General features: G+C 40.8%; 1 protein-coding gene across 3 annotated transcripts in view; it reads left to right on the plus strand.

The window, feature by feature from the left end:
* The window catches only part of LOC121891816 (zinc finger protein GLI2-like), an 83,811-nt gene that overhangs the window by 54,869 nt on the left and 11,639 nt on the right, over positions 1 to 17,303 (plus strand). For all 3 annotated transcript variants that reach the window (XM_042404419.1, XM_042404420.1, XM_042404421.1), the window contains 5 exons: positions 516 to 698; positions 10,195 to 10,396; positions 11,587 to 11,779; positions 13,595 to 13,705; positions 16,063 to 16,203. In XM_042404419.1, the coding sequence (XP_042260353.1) occupies positions 516 to 698; positions 10,195 to 10,396; positions 11,587 to 11,779; positions 13,595 to 13,705; positions 16,063 to 16,203 (830 nt within the window). The remainder of the gene's footprint in view (positions 1 to 515; positions 699 to 10,194; positions 10,397 to 11,586; positions 11,780 to 13,594; positions 13,706 to 16,062; positions 16,204 to 17,303) is intronic.

The raw sequence follows: 17,303 nt of genomic DNA on the forward strand, positions 1-17,303 counted from the left end.
CTGGATAAACTATCGGTCTGATCGAGTTTCTTGCCCTTTTAGTGATGTCACTGTGTTCACAGACCTTAGAAATTAACTTGGTGAGTTCAATGTTATCAAAACTGATAGAAACAAAGGAAAAACTAGAGTTGTAATAAGCTGAATTTATTTTGTGGTGCTAGGTTTAATAAAAAGTGAATATATTTTCTTGCATCCTTCTAAATTTTCAAGTGTCAAGAGTGTTTCATGAGAAGAAGTAATATTTAGAGCTTCTTTGTTGAAGAGTTGACTGAAACAAATAAAGCCTCTAAGTGTGCGACTGTGTTCCTTATGAGACTGGGGAAACAGGAGGGTTGGGGGGTGGGAGCACCTCCACGGGCCGTTGCACATCACTGACCCCGCCCTGCCGGCCCCTCGGTTCATTCAGAGATCTGTGCAGCACGAGGAGGGACGGACCAGGAATTCACCCCTTCAACCCCCCCCCCCCCCTTTCTCCGTCCTCCTCTTCCCTCCCTCCCTCTCTCTCTCCTCTACAGTGGCCCACGAGCATTTGAAAGATCGCGGACTGTTCGGGCTTCCTCCTCCTCCTCCCGGGGCGAGTCCGGCAGAGTATTACCACCTGATGGCCAGCCACCGGAGCCCCTACAGCGAGCTGCTCATGCAGGGGGCCGGGGCCACCGCTGGGGCCCACCTGTCCGACTACATCACCCCCATCGACGGTGAGTAACTCTGGGGATAAAGAGTATCCGACTGGAGGTAGAAGCTGGAGAGTTTTCACTAACTGGCTACAGACACAGATCATTTCCTCAGGAGTTGGTGGAGACCAAACCAGAGCTAAAAGAAGACTTACATTCATCAGGTGGACACAAACACAACTCTAAATTAATTTTAACGTTGCTCTGTGTCTGCTGTAGCTGTAAATAGACACCTGTTTGGTGCCATAACAACTTTATAAGGTGATTAAATGTCAGAGGTGAGTTATTCTGCCTCCTAGTGGCCGAGATGATTATTGCTGCTTAAAAGTGAAGCTAAAAAAACATGTTTATTTTGATGCTTATTTTGATGACAGGAACTATGTTAAAAGAACATTTTTTCCCACTACAAATAATCTGCAGAATACTTTGTTAATGAATCGATTATTTGTTTGGTGTAAAAAGTTTGGAAATTGACATCAAAAGTTCTTAGAGTAATATAACATCTCACTTTGTTGGAAGATATTTACTTTATAATCATATAAAACAAACTAAAAACAGGAAATATTCACATTTGAGAGGCAGGAACAAGCAGATTTTTGGCATTTTTGCTTTAGAAATTACGATTTATCCTGGTTATTACATTGTAGAAACTGTTGCACGAGACTTTTCCATCGATCAACTTATCAAGAAACAAGACACCGCTTCCTGACATTCATCTAGTGCTGCAACTATTGATTATTTTCATCATTGATAATTGACTGATCAATCTTTTGGTCTATAAAATGATTAATGCAGCTTTAAGTAGAAGCTGACAATTGAGTTTCAGTGTATTTTGATAACAGACATGTTAAAAGTAGGTATTGATTAATTGGCTGAAGTCTTTGTTGTTGTATTAATTGTCTGTAAAACATCTGAAAATAGTGAAAAATGTCCCAGAATGCAATTTGATGCCTTGAAATCGCTTGTTGTGTCTGACCAACAGTCAAAAACCAAAAGATATTCAGTTTACAAACACAGAAAACACAGAAAAGGTGCAAATCTCCACATTTGAGAAGAAGAAAGATTACTGATTAATTGTTTCTGCTGATCAACTACACGATTAATCAACTAATTGTTTCAGCTTCAAAAAATGAAATTAGCTAACAGCATGCATTAGCTTAAGGTTTAAAATAATGTTACACTCTTTCAGTTACATTTCACAGGTAGAACAGACCAGAAAAACTGAAAAAAACAGCTTTTTAACTCATTAAATATTAAAAAAGCAGCTGCCAAAATTTTCCTGCTTCAACCAGGAACACATTTATCAACACTACAACAAAAACTCCACATGAGACGCTGTAGATGATGATAAAGTGGGTGTAGAAATAAATAAAACCATTGAAAGAAAGAAGTAAAGACTCCCTCCTCTGGTGTGGGATGTTTGTCACAGGTTTGCACCAGTAAAGGACACTTCTGTAGTTTTTTTTATGACTGAAACATGGCAGCGTCCTACCAGCAGCCCACCCTGCTTTCCACTGAAGCTATCGAATGAGCTGCTTGACACTGATTAAGGAGAATGAAATTCCTATCAGAGCGTCGAGTCCAGGTGGATGATGAAACAAAGATCACAGGCGAGGCATATAAATAAAAAAAGCCGCCGTGTATACATTTTTCATGTCAAACTACTTCAAACGGCAGAGGGCCTTTAGGTATCGGCCGCACGCTGCACAATATTTCTCCCTGCCGAGCCTCCGCCAGCACTTTTCCATAAACAACCAGGACTTATTGTGCCGCTGTGACATTTCCAGCGAACGCCATCATGGGGCACGTTAGGTCACAGCAGGTATATTTAATGTAATGAATGCCCTAACTTTGATCCGGCGCTTTGCTCGGCACCTTAAAAGGGTAGCCGTGTCTGAGAGGGAGACGGATGGCGGCGGAGGAGAAGTCCTGAGGATGAACAGCAGAGAGAGAGAGAGAGTGTAACGTCATCCTGTCTGAGTGTCTGTGATATTACACGCTAATGTCTGCTCCTTCAATGAGGGGAAACTTTCTGCTGGGACTCCACAAACACTCAGATATATGGACGAGATCAGAACCGCTCTAAGGGCCTTTTCTCACCATTTTAGTGATATTGATAGTTGACTGATTGTTTACTGTGTTTTACTGGAGGTTTGTTTTTGACCAGTCAGCAACTTTCAGTGCTGTAAACTCTGCCTGATCCCACCTTCTTGGGGAATAAAAAGTACTATTTTCTGGGAATTTTTTTTTTTTTTTGGCTAAAGGAACTAAATTTAGACCTGTGGGTTCCTTTGGTCAAAATGCAGATAAGTTTCCTGGATCAGGAAGTCCAGTTTGAGAAACAGATTTATGTGTTTAAAGGCTTATCAGACGCCAAAACACTGCGCAACAGTTTCTAATAACCTCAGACAGGATGTTACATCGCTAGAAAGCCGGTAGCCAGGAAAATGACAACAATAAACTGGATGAAAGCACTCTCACCAAAACATAACTCAATGGACTCAAAGACTTAAACAAGTACACACAATGATGAACACCTGTGATGATATACTTTGGACTATAAAGGCTTCAAAAGGATTCGGACTGAAGTTATTTCTTGGTTGTAAATATCTGTCAACTCGGCTCAATGTCACAAATTGTTGGAAAAATTTTAAAAAAACCCACTTGCTATGGTTATGAGGTAAACGGTAGAAATATAAAAAAACATACAGTTGCATGTACAGGATGTGACCGGCCAACGCAGAGTCTTGCCAGATGAAGTCACGTTGCATGACTAGAATTTGACTTTACCATAACTGTAACCCTGCGGTCCAGACTGACAGTGAAGCATCCAAAGCAGCTCTTTTGTGTTCACACTAACTGGAAAACGTCATATTTATCTGTATATTTGAATAAAAAAATGGAGATTTTCAGTTGCAAACCCAGAATTTATCCTGCAAACAAACTTAATATTCCAAACTGGCTTCGTAACATTTGGTGAAAGTCCAGCATGCGGAGCTCAGTGGGTGAACAAGTGGTCGGCCCGGGTTAAACTTTTCCCTGCAGGTTCAGCAGACAGAGCGCAGGGTTGTGAATGAGCCTGGTGTGTTGTGGTGTCGGAGGCCAAACTTGTGCTGCTGAGAGCGACGGCAGGCTGCCAGCAGCGTGAAGCCGGGCCAGCCGGGCCAGCCGGCCTCACTAAAGCTGTCATAACTTAGTTTCCAGCCGTCCTGAACACTGTGCAGGCGCTGAGACCAAAACAAACGGAGAGCAGGTTTGGCTCATTGTTAAAATATTCACTGAAACTGTTGGATGCGGCTGTGAGAAGGGCAGACGGCGAGTAAAGGCCCACAGAGGATTTAAAAAAAAAAAAAAATCCGCTGGGTGTTTGAAACTGTGACACAAACTCGTACACGTCTAGAGAAGGATTAACAATCGCCATGTTCTGTAACGGTGAGCAAAGACTCAGCACATTAAATGACATCATTCTGATCGATATCAAGTTGTGATGTCATGTTTTTTGTTTGTTTACAGTGATGGCTCCACAGAGAGTGTTTGCTTCTTTGTTCTGTCTTTATTCTCTGATTTGAAAGTGGATTTACTGATGCTGATCCTTTCCAGATCTCAGAGAGACAGACACACATATTTGTAAAGAGGAAGTTAAGTGCTAATTTTGATGTGTGTTTGATGTTGTTTGATGCGTTTTGAGATTAAGAGGTACTGATTTTAATGCAAATTGTGTACCTCAGGTGCAAAGGGTTATCCTCAAAGTCTACGCTGCATCTTCGTCATTCTGCTCTCCTTTTCTTTGAAACCGACAGTTCTGTTCTAGGCACTTGTGAAAGAAAAACGCTGTGAATTGAGGATGCTTAATAATGCCATGAATAGTTTTTATTTATCAGTTAATTTGATAGAAAGTTCAGTAAATCAATATTAGCTGTGAGCAGTTCTCAGGCCGGTCGTTCCTGCATCTCGGAGAAGTCGCCACAGTTCTTCTTCTGTGGATTTCGGGCGTCTCAGCTGCTGCTTCTGTCTCTTCGTGTTAATCCCAGACTGACTCCATGATGTTGAGATCACGGCTCTGTGTGCCATCTGTTGCAGGACTCCTTGTACTTCTTGTTGCTGAGGATGGTTCTTTATGACTCTGGCTGGATGTTTGGGCTTGTTGTCATGCTGCAGAATACATTTGGGACCGATCAAACAACCTCCCTGATGGTGTTGCATTATGGATAAGACTAAACATCTAAAATGTCTAAAACTTTTGCACTTTTGCTGTGTAAAGTTATGCAGTTACAGTACAGTGCAAAAAGTTTTAAGCACTTGTTTGGCTGTTTAGATTCTTATCCATCACACAGTACCATCAGGGAGGCGTCTGATCGGTCCTAAATTTATTCTGCAGCATGACAACATCATCAAGTCAGTCTGGGTTTACATGAAGAAACAACCTACTTACCAAGCACCTTGAGAAACTGTGTGCAGGTGTACTGAGAACTGCTGCTGTTATAAAGGCAAAGCTGCTCACACCAAATACTGATTTCATTCAGGTTTCTTCTTCTTTCTTCTGTTTACTGAACTTTGTATCAGGTTAATTGATAAATAAACTGCACTATATACTGCGTATACGTGATTGCATGCAAAAACACTAGAATGACCCTTTAAAAGCACTTTTCTTTCCAAACAAATGTTTCTCCGTGCAGCTGCTGCGGCATCATTTGAACCTGCAACCTTCTGGTTCCAAACAGTTCAGTTACATACAGACCACAGTGGCACCGAGAGCCTCAGGGGCTGCACACACACACACACACACACACACACACACACACACACATTCATTCACTCTCCAAATCACTCCACACACACTCCTCCTCTCTCTCTCTCTCTCTCTGGCGGCTGCTGATATAAATCACCATGCAGGAGGGGTGAGAGGAGTACAGGGGTGGAAGAGGAGGAGGAGGAGGAGGAGGGGTGGCGGCGAGCGAGTCGAGCTGGGCTTTTCCATTGGTCCATTTATCAGGGGAAGTGGCACATTAATAAACACATCTCCCCAGAGGTGAGAGGAAGTAACAGAGACGAATACGACTGCCAGTCCTGAACGGCTTCATCCGAGCCGCCGCGTTCACCGATAACAAAAAAAAAAACACCTGATCCTCTACACCTGCCCCCCCCCCCCCCCCCCTCCTCCACCATCAGCTACATCTTAACTTTAGCTGGTTAAATGTCCAAATTAGCGTCCCATGGTACCAGCCCCCCCCAAACGGTAATGTGTTTGGTAATACACCTCCCCGAGCTCAGACATCCCTCGAGAAACCGGCGTTGATGTTTTTCTCTGCTGTGGATTTGTTATGTCATCATTCAAATTCCACATGTCCCCGGATAAAGATGTCCTCCCCTCCTCCTCCTCAAGTCTCAAAGCACCAATTTCTTAACAGATAACATATGTTAGAGATTTGTACTGGGGGGACATACTTAGAAACAACCTTTTAGCCCCAGTCATTAAGGACGGCAGTGAAAGCAAACAAAGCAGAATTAATCGGTCAGGGAGATTATGAGCCGAGCTTCTCGCTGTCGTAGGAAAAAGCTGCACGTTGGACCGGTTGGTTCTCTGAGAGTCTGTGAGAGGAAGTGAGGGTTTGATCCATGCCAGATGTGGTTCGGCTCCCACTCTTTTTGAGTTCCCCCAAACTGTTTCTTTGTAAAGTGATCGGCGGTTTTTTAATGCTGAGTTCGGCAGCCTGGAAGGGAGTTTACAGAGACTGGTTGGGTGTGTGTGAAGCCTTTTTATGTTTGTCTTAGTAGTTCTCTTAAAGGTACACTGTATTGTTTTTCTCATAAACAAGTCATGATTACATGCTGAGTGCCCACATTTCATCATAAAACTTCAAACATTTAGAAACATGCATTTTTTGTCTATGTTTCCAGCCGAGGAAGGATGTTCTAAACACAATATCTAACTTTGGTAGGCGCCAAATTTATTTACCCTTAAACATTTATCTATATATTAAGGCAAGAAAGTGCACAAAGACCGTGACATGACCATACAGTGAGTCACTAGATTTGAAGCTATTTAATTCAAAGCTGCTCTTTGGTGTTTTCTTGTGAACAAAGTTTCTGTTTATGTTCAGCTTTACCAAACCAAAGTGTAATGTGTAAATCCTTGTGGTCTAACATGTGTTCAATAGATTTCCTTCCTCAAAAAAAACATTTGCAAAGCAGATTTTTTTTTACCGTTCAGCCAATAATACAACAACACGTTGTAAATATTCGTAGCTACGCTGACGACACACAACTCTACATATCGCTACCGCCCGATGATCCAAACTGTTTAAATCGTTTAAAAGAATGTCTTAAAAATATTACAGGATGTGGATGTGTAGACATTATTTGTAATTAAATGAGGACAAAACTTAAAGGGGACATTATGCACATTTACAGAAACAAACCATACAACAAACTCTAGTAGTAGGATTTCACTACATTTCGACATACATTAACCTCAAGTTTTGGAACTCTGACAGTATATAAACAACAGAAAACCACAAAAAGACATAATATATCCCCTTTAAAAAAAGTTATTGGTGCTGATTCTAAAAGAGAGGACTCTGGCTAAGCAGCCTGAGTGTAATCACAGATGATTTAAACCTCAGTAAGCATATTGACTACATCAAAGCATGTGGAGAACAAACAAAAGATTGATGTTACATGTCAGCATCACTACTGGTCAAAAACTGGTGGTTTGGGAAATAAAACTCTGCATGAACCGTAGCACTCAGGGATACGAAGGTGTACTCGTTCCACACAGGAGGATGGATCAGTAACATGGTCTTGGAACATATTTTCAGCAATAAAGTGCACTATTGTTACTACTGAGATTGTTTGGGCCATATACCGAGCCAAAATATGTGAGCAGAATGGCACATTTCAACGTACTTCAAGGCAACATCTAGAGAACAATAAGTTGCTTCGTGTTACTTGAAGAAGACGTGCTGCTTTCAGTCGGCTGAAGACGAGAAGGGAAGCATAATGCACACTGCAGCTGGATACAAGAGCTGGTTTAATCAAAAAAACGCGCAATGCTTCCTGCAGTCGGGTCAGATCTCGGTCGGATCATACCACAAATGAACCGTAACAGAGTTCATTTGTTACCAGACGGAGACCACGTCTTCAACAAGGTCTCAATCAGGTTGTTGTGATTCGCATCCAAGTGTGATTGCTGTGTTCACACCTGCCCAAATGATTCATCCGAACTAAACAACGCAGGTGTGAAAGCATCTTAAATACCTTAAAAAACGAGACATTTGAGGGTGTTACATTTGGAAATTGGGCATTTTATAGACTAATTGATTAGAAAAAGGTCAATTGTTTGACTCTCTAATGTCACAGTTAGAGTAATAAAACAAGAAGTCAGTCCAGCACAACAACATATGGTAAATAAACAGGAAGTTTACAGCCATTAAGCTGCTAAATTAGTTTCACTGCTTGGAGAAAGAGTTTAAATTTTCCTCGTCTGAATTTACATTTCAGAGCTGAGATTGATCAGATCGCTCTGCATACATTTCCTCACAGTTGAAATCAATTCCCAGTAAATTGCCCTCATTTAACATGGTGAAGTACAACCCAGACCGTGTGATGTTTATCTGAAGTAATTACGGGGGGAATTATTGTGGGAAGATTGATTAGTTATGTCTGAATCTTAATGGGGTCGCCACATGTGGGCAGATGTCAGAGCTGCGGTGCTCCGCTGGCTTCAACGCAGAAACATTTTTTGGACCAAAAAGTGGAGACTGAAGATTTAAAACCTGATGACAAGAAGGTTACGAGAAAGGTCTAATGCACTGTCCTGCTTAGAGACTGGTATCAATCTTTCCATCTAACTCTCACAAAGACAGCAAACAGGCGAATTTCCAAAAATGTCAAACTACTGCTTTAAAGCCCCCATTCAGCCCCATTATATCTATAACTCAGCCAATACATATGATCATAAAGTTAAACAAAAATCATGTTCTGTAATTAAAATATCTCCACAAATAACAAACTCTTCTGCTAAAAGTTTCCTTCATTGAAGTTCCTGCTGCCGTTCGTGCCCCGTCGTGCCTCCGAGAGACGAGTTTATTCAGTAATATCCTCTGCCAGCCTCACTTTCCATCACTGTGAACAAATTGTTTACTATATTAGCTGTGAATCAATCTTCAGCACTTATTGATAGGGTTGTTCTGTGTCCGTGGGGGTTTTGAGTGTCGCGGGGAGGCTGCGGAGGCATCAATCACGTCGGTCCCGCGTCCCTCCTCGTTTCCTGAAAATAGCTAGCGCGAGGCCGATCCAAAAAGAAGATGACAAAGTGATGAGACGGGGGAGTGACTCGTTGGATTTCAGGAGCCATTCTTTTAGATTTGAAGTATTTAGAGTCCCGCAAGTGAGTGAAGGTGTCTTTGGATCAGAGATGAAGGGATGTGAGGAATTTATCACCGGTGTCGCATGAAAGACAGGCAGCTGTATAAAACCTTACAGCTGACGTTTATCCTTTAACAGATTAAAACCATCATTTAACCTTTTAAATGGCTTAATAATAAGGATTTCATTGTTTTTGTTTTTATCCAACAGCACTCTCTGCTGTTGTTTGCTTATAAGTTATTCAATCTTTGAATTTAAAGAAATCCGTAAAGGTTTTTTAACACTTTATTTTATGACTGGATTTAACAAACCTGTAATCAAACCCCTCAAAACTTTTACATTTTGTTCTTTTAAATGATTGAAAAATCCTTCCTCTCACTGCAGATCAAATCTAAGTGAAAACATTTCATATATGAGCATCATTGTCCTTAAAAATAAGTGAATTTCTGACTTTAACTTGATGAAATCTCTTAAAGTAATTGAGGATGTGCAGCTACCAGGAGTCTTATAACCAGATTATAAAGGCTCATTTCAAGAAATTATTGTTTAGTGTAGTTTATATTGTTTAGGACTCAGCAATTAATCACTTTTATATTAAAATTTGGATTTGAAAAACATGTCAAACCATGTCAACTTACCTTCTCCACCTCCACCATACTTTGACAACTACTTTTTTCTTATTTACATGAATTAACATGTTTATAATTTCAGACCACTGTAGTTTTAACCTCTTTACTGTTGTTTACATAAAAGTCTTCAATCTTTGAATTTAAAGGTATAAACCTGTAACAAAACAACAGTAAATCTGATTTAACAAACCTACACTCCAGCTTGTGAAAGTTTTGGCACTTTGTTGCTCGAAATGTTTGCAAAAAAATCACAAGAAGAAGAAAGTGAGTAGTTCTGCTGCAGTAACATCCTTCTACATGAATCTGTGCATTAAAGCTGCCACGAGAAAAACAACATGAATATCTGCAGCGAAGTGTTTGTTTCAGAAACTTTTAATTGTGCAGCTAAAATATGTTGGTTTTCTGATATTCTGCAATAGACTTGGACTCTTGTAGAAACAGAAACAGGTTTTGATGAGCTCTTTTATCCTCAAAACCATCTAACTGCCAGTGTAATAAATGTTTTCCTACCCGTCTGTCCACAGTGTCGCGGTTCTCCAGCCCCAGACTGACGCCCAGGCTGAGCAGGAAGAGGGCGTTGTCCATCTCGCCGCTGTCCGACGCCAGCATCGACCTCCAGACGATGATCCGCACCTCGCCCAACTCGCTGGTGGCCTACATCAACAACTCTCGCTCCAGCTCGGCCGCCAGCAGCTCCTACGGACACCTGTCGGTCGGAGGGCTCAGGTACTGTTTCCTGTCTTAGTTTAATAAAGTTATAATGACACGTTGATCCAGTGAATTCCACTTTTTTCTCCCTGCTTAGAAAACTTAAAAAAGCTTCGACTGAGCGAGTGAGAATTTACCAAAAACACTGAAAACATTCAGCAGTGTTTCCTCAGCCTGAACAGATTTAACTCAGCACAGGTGTGTGTGATGATTACATGTCTCTCACCTGATTGGTTCGTATGCTGAAGCAGGAAAACACCAGAAAACAGCTACCTGCTTTTTTCTTTCTCTGCACCCTCATTTCTTTCCTCAGCTCCTTCCTTTCTCTTCTCCTTCTTTACCTCCCTTTTTCCTGACTTTGCATAGCTCCATCTTTGCTTCCTTCCTTGCCTCCTCTTTTCTTTTCCCACCTCCTCATTTGTTTCCTACCCTAGCACCTTCTTTCCTTTCATACTTCCTACTTTGCATCATTTCCTCTCTTTCTCTACTTCCTCTTTACCTTCCCTTCTTCTGTCTTTACTTTTCTGCCTCATTCATTTCCTTCACTACCTCCTTGTTTAGCTTCCTACTCCTTAATTTCTTTCTCCTGTTTCCTTCCATGTCACCTAACGTCCTTCTTTCCTTCCTTCCTTTTCTTCCATACCCTTCACTTTCTTCCCTACTTTCACCTTTCCTTCTTTACTCTTCTCTTTCCTTCCCTCTTTTCCTTCCGTCTCTTCCCTACTTCCCATATCTACTGTACTTCTTTGCTTCTTTACCTCCTCTTTTTGTTCTTTAACTCATCATTGCATCCTTGTTTTGTTCCCTAGCTCCTAATTCATGTCCTTAACTCCTTACTTAATTTTCTTCTTACAGTACTTCCGTCTTTCTTGTCTTTCCTATTTTCTACTTTCCTTCTCTACGTCCCCTCTTCCTCATTTCCTTCTATACCTCCTCCTTTTGTTCCTAGTTTCCTTCCTGAGCCTCTTCTTTGCTACCATACGTTCTACTTTCTTTACCTCCATTTTCCCTCCTTTGCCTCCTTATTTCTCTCCACTTATGTTAATTAAATCATACAAACTGTCTGGCTGCTTCTCTTCTCTGTTTCTTTTTAAGTTAAATAATTAATCAGGACTAATCCCAATAATAAACCAGCTATAAAACATGTTTCTCAGCTCATCATATTCATGTCTGATGTGATTCTGACCATCATGTTTGGTTCTCTGCAGCCCGTCCTTCCCCTTCCCCCATCCCATCAACCCGATGGCCTACCAGCAGCTGCTGTCGCAGCAGCGAGGCCTCAGCGCCTTCGGCCACACTCCGCCTCTCATCCAGCCTCCGCCCACCTTCTCCAGCCGCCAGCCGGGCCTCGGCCTCTCCTCGCTGCCCGCCTCCGCCCACAACAGCGACCTGACGTCCAAGGTAAACACATAAAAATGACTGTTTTATCGTAGTCTTGTGCCCAAATCTTGAACAGTAACAGAAGAGTGTGCTGACATACGGAGGAGTTTGTGCAACAACGTGAATCATCAACATATTTTGTGAGAGCGGACGAGATAAAGCCTGAAAACTCTCCAGTTACAGAGTTTAAGGAGGAATTTTGATGGTTTATTTGAAAAAATAAACATCCAGTTAACATTTTCTTGTACTATTAACAGTGTAAACTTGACCAAACCTACTAAAGAAAGTCAAACATCAACAATTCCAGGATGTATGATAAAAATATTGTAACAATACCCACTCTTATATCATTAATAGTGTTAATTAACATCAGTTGGATGATGATGGTTGGAATCACTGAGCTGTAAACCTCCATCCAGTAAGAAAAAAGCTTTCTGGAGAATCTTGAATCAAATCCAACACATGTTGAAGTATAATAATAATGTTTCTGTAATGAATTTGATGAGTAAGTCAATGAAAATCATTAAGTTGCAAGACTTACTACATTGGTTTAATGATAAAAGAGTTTGATTATGATGTTTTACAGCAAGTTAAGTGTCAATAAATCATATTTCTGTTAAGATATAGACACTCATTGAAACAAGTTGACTGTTTTAAGAAACTCTTTAACAAAGAATTTTTTTTTACAACGTTAAGAAACGTCAGAACATCTTCCAAGGAAAACTGACTTCTGCTCCTGTTGCTGGAACATTTTTTGGGGTTAACGTTCATGTGGAAAACAGGTTTTCGATACTGTAATTGGGGTGTTTTTGTCCTTTGCGGTCTCAGGATGATTCAGTCTTCCCCCTTGTTATTTGAATTATTTCTCTGTGGGGTTTTTTTTGGCTGAAGGAAATTCCCCTCCGTTTGCTTTCCAGGTATTTCACACAACAGTTTGTTCTCACGGTGGGTTTTGTTTGCCATCTCTTGCTTTTTGATGTCAGCGTTATCGCCCCCCCCCCTCCTCCCTCGCTTGGACACAGCGTACCCGGAGGTAAACTCTCTGTGGGGGAGACAGCTGGAGGGAGAGCCCATCATTTCCCTCCACCCACACAGTCCCAACTGGGTTTTTTCTCTCTCCTCCTGTCAGATAGTCGCGTGATCTCTGACTCGTGTGTGAGAGGTCGACGAGGGCGAGCGACAGCACAAACACTTCTGTCATTATTTTTTGAAGAAAGTCAAAGTATTTCTTCTTGTTTTTGTGTGTTTGGTTTGGTGTAATTATGTTATATGATGTCATTAAGTTATCGTTGACATTCATAGATGTGTGTGTGTGATTCTACACTAAACGGCCAAAAGTATGTAGACACCTCTTTCAACATACTGTCTCTGGTTTGGTTGAGACAGTTTAGTTTACAGGAAGATAAATGTTACTGTTAAAGCGTATAATTATATTTTAGACACTATTGTTCTTCCATCTTTGTGGTGAAAGGCCCAAAGCCAGCTCCATGAAGAAATGATTCTCCCATTTTAGTGTGACTGGTCTGAGTCCTGATTGAGTTGCATGTCCACATACTTTTGGCCACGTCAAATAAACCAAAGCACAACTTTAAAAATTACGAGATTTGTAGTTAAAATGTACAAAAAAAATAAACTTATATTCAACATTTAGCAAAACATTTAATCACAGTTTTAGTTGATGAGAGTAAAAAGTAGTTTTATAATAATAAAATAAACTGAAACCAAGATTTAAGGACAAATAAATCAATTATTCAATAAAGTTCACTTAAGAGACATTTTAAATGAATTAAACGTCTTTTAACTTTTGTCCTCTTTAATCTTCTCTCTTCCTCTCAGAACCCCGGCGGCGACTCGGCCATCAGCAGCATAGTCGACCCCATGATCACCAAAAGGTCAAAGGTCAAGACTGAAACGGAGGGACTGAGGCCAATGTCTCCCTGTTCACCGGTACGAGGAAAAACTGATCTCTCCCAAAACACAGATTTAACGTGTTTCTCAGAGTAAAAATTCAAACTGTTCAGAATCTGAGTGAGAAGCAGCAGGATCACATTTTTGACTGTTAGCCAACAGTTTAATGTGTTATCCATCCAGTTTGGATGTTTTCAGGGTCAAACGTTTGACCTTTTAATTACAGGACACTTTCAATGTGCCAGTAACATATTTAACATATTAATCTGAACTTCTGAGCAAGTATAATGAAAGTAACTAATAAATTATGTCACTTTTTCAAAGGAAGTCTGGTGAGAAACTTCAAACTTTAGCTTTTTATGATTTGAAATGTGTCACGTTGAACTTCCGGTCATAATTTTTCTCTCTTAAATGCAAATGAGCACCGATAGCATAAAGTCAAAATTATTCATTATTCAAAAGTGAGGACATTTTTTGGGGGAAATCAGTGAGGAATTATTAGAAAGTCGGAACATTTTGGAAAGTCTGGATATTTTTGACAAGTGAGAAAAGGAAGTATGTTTATTAAAAATGACTTATAACGTTTGGACATTTTTTAGAAACTGACAATTTTGGAAAGTGAGGACTTTATTTAAGTCAGGATAGTTTTGGAAAGTGAGGACTGTTTTTTTAAAAGAGGAGGCTTGTTTTCAGACATTTTAGGAGATGTTTGTATTTTAAGTGTTGAGCTCCTGCGTGTCTCTTCCTGCTGTTCCCTCTCTGTTCTGATCCACGTTCTGACTGGAGGCCCCAGGGAGCCGCAGCCTCCTGTGACCTCTTGTAAAACGCATCTCGGATAAAGAAAAACTCCACATGATAAGAGCTTTGCACCCCCTCCTCCCCCCCCCTCCCTCCCTCCCTCCTCTCTCTCCCTGGCCACTGTAAACTGTGCCAGAGCACTTCATTTTCATGAAATATTAGCCGGGCTTTATTGTCATCTGAGGAGCTTTTTTTTTTCTCTTTCTTCTGACAAATTTGCGGCTCCTCTCTCTCCGATAGCGAGGCAGGTTTGGGTTTGATGCATGAGGACGGCGGTGCGCGCAGTCGTCTTGGGGCCACCAGAATTGATGAAGATAGCGTGCGTGGGGCAGAGACGAACATGCTGCAGTCAGCACGTTTTCTGTGTAGGTGTGTGTGTGTGTGTGTGTGTGTAGAAATGTGTGTGTGTAGGTGTGTGTGTGTGTGTGTGTCTTTGTGTTGGTCGAGGCTCGCAGGAAGTCGGGTGGAACAGGATCAGTTTCTGACTGACACACGTGTGGAGTTTGTGACGATCATTTCAATTAAGATTGTCAGTTTTTTTGTATAAAGTTAAAATGTTTTTGGGAAAGTGAGGACATTTTTTAAGAATTGAGACTTTTTTTTTGGGAAAGTCAGAAAACTGGAACTTCTGGAAGGTGTGGACCTCTTTCAGAAAATGCCATCTTTGTAAAGTCTGATTATTTTTTAAGCTAACTGAGACATTTTTTTGGCAAATGAGGACAAACTGATTTATAACCTGTGGAAACTGAAGACAGTTTTTTTTTATTAAATGAGGACATTTTTGGAAAGTAAAAGACGTTTTTTGAATAAGAAGTGAGCACAATGTGAGAAAGTGAAGACATGTCTGAAAAGTCAAGACGTTTTGGAAACTGAAGACATTTTTGGGAGGTCTCAAAACATTTTTGAAAAGTTAAGAGTATCTATGGAAACGGAGGAAATTTCTCTTTAATGAGGACATTTTTGTGAAGTGAGGAGGATTTTTCTGGAATATGAAGACGTGAGGACGTTTTGTTAATTGAGGACATTTTTTCATAATGTGAGGTTTAAGGAATGTGTTACAGAAGTACAGACGTGTGTGTTTATGTGTTTATACTCTTGCGTGAGGAAAGAAAAGACATCTCTGGAGTTTTGCAGCACATTGTGGTTTTCATAGTCGAGGTACTTTTTAGACTTTTTTTAAAAAGCAGAAGTGTTGCCACCTGTTGAAAAGACCCTTTAGTGGGACTGTGAGTGTGATCTCGCTGGTCTCTCGTTGTGGGATTTCTGCGTTTGCTTCGTTTGGGTTCACACTGCTTTAATTACAAGAGAACCAGGAGCTGTAAACACAAGTCACGTGTGTGTTGTTTGTGGCGGACGTTGTCAAAACAAATCAGATTCCAACCTCTTTAACTTGACTGAATCATGATGGACTCGTGTGCTCTTTAGACTGTAATTTACTGTCTGGAGTGTTCATGTCAGGTAAAACATATGAACAAACAGCTTGGACGTCACTCCTAACAGTTTGCAATCTTTAGGCGATAAACTGTTCCACATGTGCTGGATGTAAACACTGCAACCTGTGTATGACGGTGTTTCGTTCTGTCGCTCGCCATCCGCAGAACCATCACGGCAGCTTGTTGGATCTGAAGGACGACATGGACCGGGACGAATGCAAGCAAGAGCCCGAGGCCGTTTACGAGACCAACTGCCACTGGGAGGGCTGCAGCAAGGAGTACGACACGCAAGACCAGCTCGTCCATGTAAGAGCGTGTTTGTGACTGTGTGAAAGAAAATAGACTTCCCACCTCCCTCCCTTCTATAAACACGCACCATATCCTGTAATCTGCAGAAACTGGGTAATGGGGCCATGTGGTGAGCAAAAAATGAAACATGCATAAAAATCAGGTCACTAGAAAACCTGATCTGACCTTAAAACTTCAGAAACTCAAGCTACAGGCTGCTGAAACTAGATGATTTGATCTTTGTTTAAACTCGGTTTAGGAGCCACTAAAACATGAACTCTGCAGCTAATGATTATTTTACTAATCTTCAATTAAAGGGACACTCCGCACATAAAGACCACAAATTTATAGAACTACAGAGAGCCTGCATCACAAACTGGAGATGCATAGTCCAAGATGACGTCATCAAACGTCTGGTTTCATCCAACCAACAGTCCAAAAACCCCAAAGATATTCAATTTACTAGAATATAAGATGAGAAAAAGCAGCAAATTCTCATATTTGAGAAGCTGAAACCATCAAATATTTGGCATTTTTGCTTTTAAAAAAACAACCAAAATGATTTGATCAGTTATTCTGTCGATGGACTGATCGTTGCAGCTCTACGTGACTGGACAGGAGGAAGGATGTCTCACTCTGCTGCTTTTAGTTTGACTCCTCTTGTCTCTCATGAGTCCACCAGAAGTGCAAAACTAAATCACTGGATGTCTTTTCTTTTTTTTTGTCCAACAGTATCTTCATTGAAAATATCAACAAAAAGTATTGTGACAGTGTCAGAAAGTTTGACAACTTGAACACAGTATTTAACACCCAAAGTCCTGCCATGGATTATGTTTTTGATTAAGAGATTCATTGTTTAGTCTATAAAATGTCAGAAAATATTGAAAAACGTCCGTGACAAGTTGCCTGAGCCAAAGTTGACGTCTCCGAGTGTCTTTATTTATCCGACCAGCACTTTAAAACCCAAACATATGCAATGAGAAAAGCAGCAAATTCTCACGTTTGGTGGACATAATGTAATTTATTATCATATATTTTCCTGCAAGTGTGTCCGTTATTAAAGTCAGTGATATTATGATTTGCAAAGACACCTGAGAGACACGAGTATCATCTCCTGT

This window comes from Thunnus maccoyii, chromosome 24 (assembly GCF_910596095.1).
Source record: "Thunnus maccoyii chromosome 24, fThuMac1.1, whole genome shotgun sequence".
NCBI classification, from domain to species: domain Eukaryota; kingdom Metazoa; phylum Chordata; class Actinopteri; order Scombriformes; family Scombridae; genus Thunnus; species Thunnus maccoyii.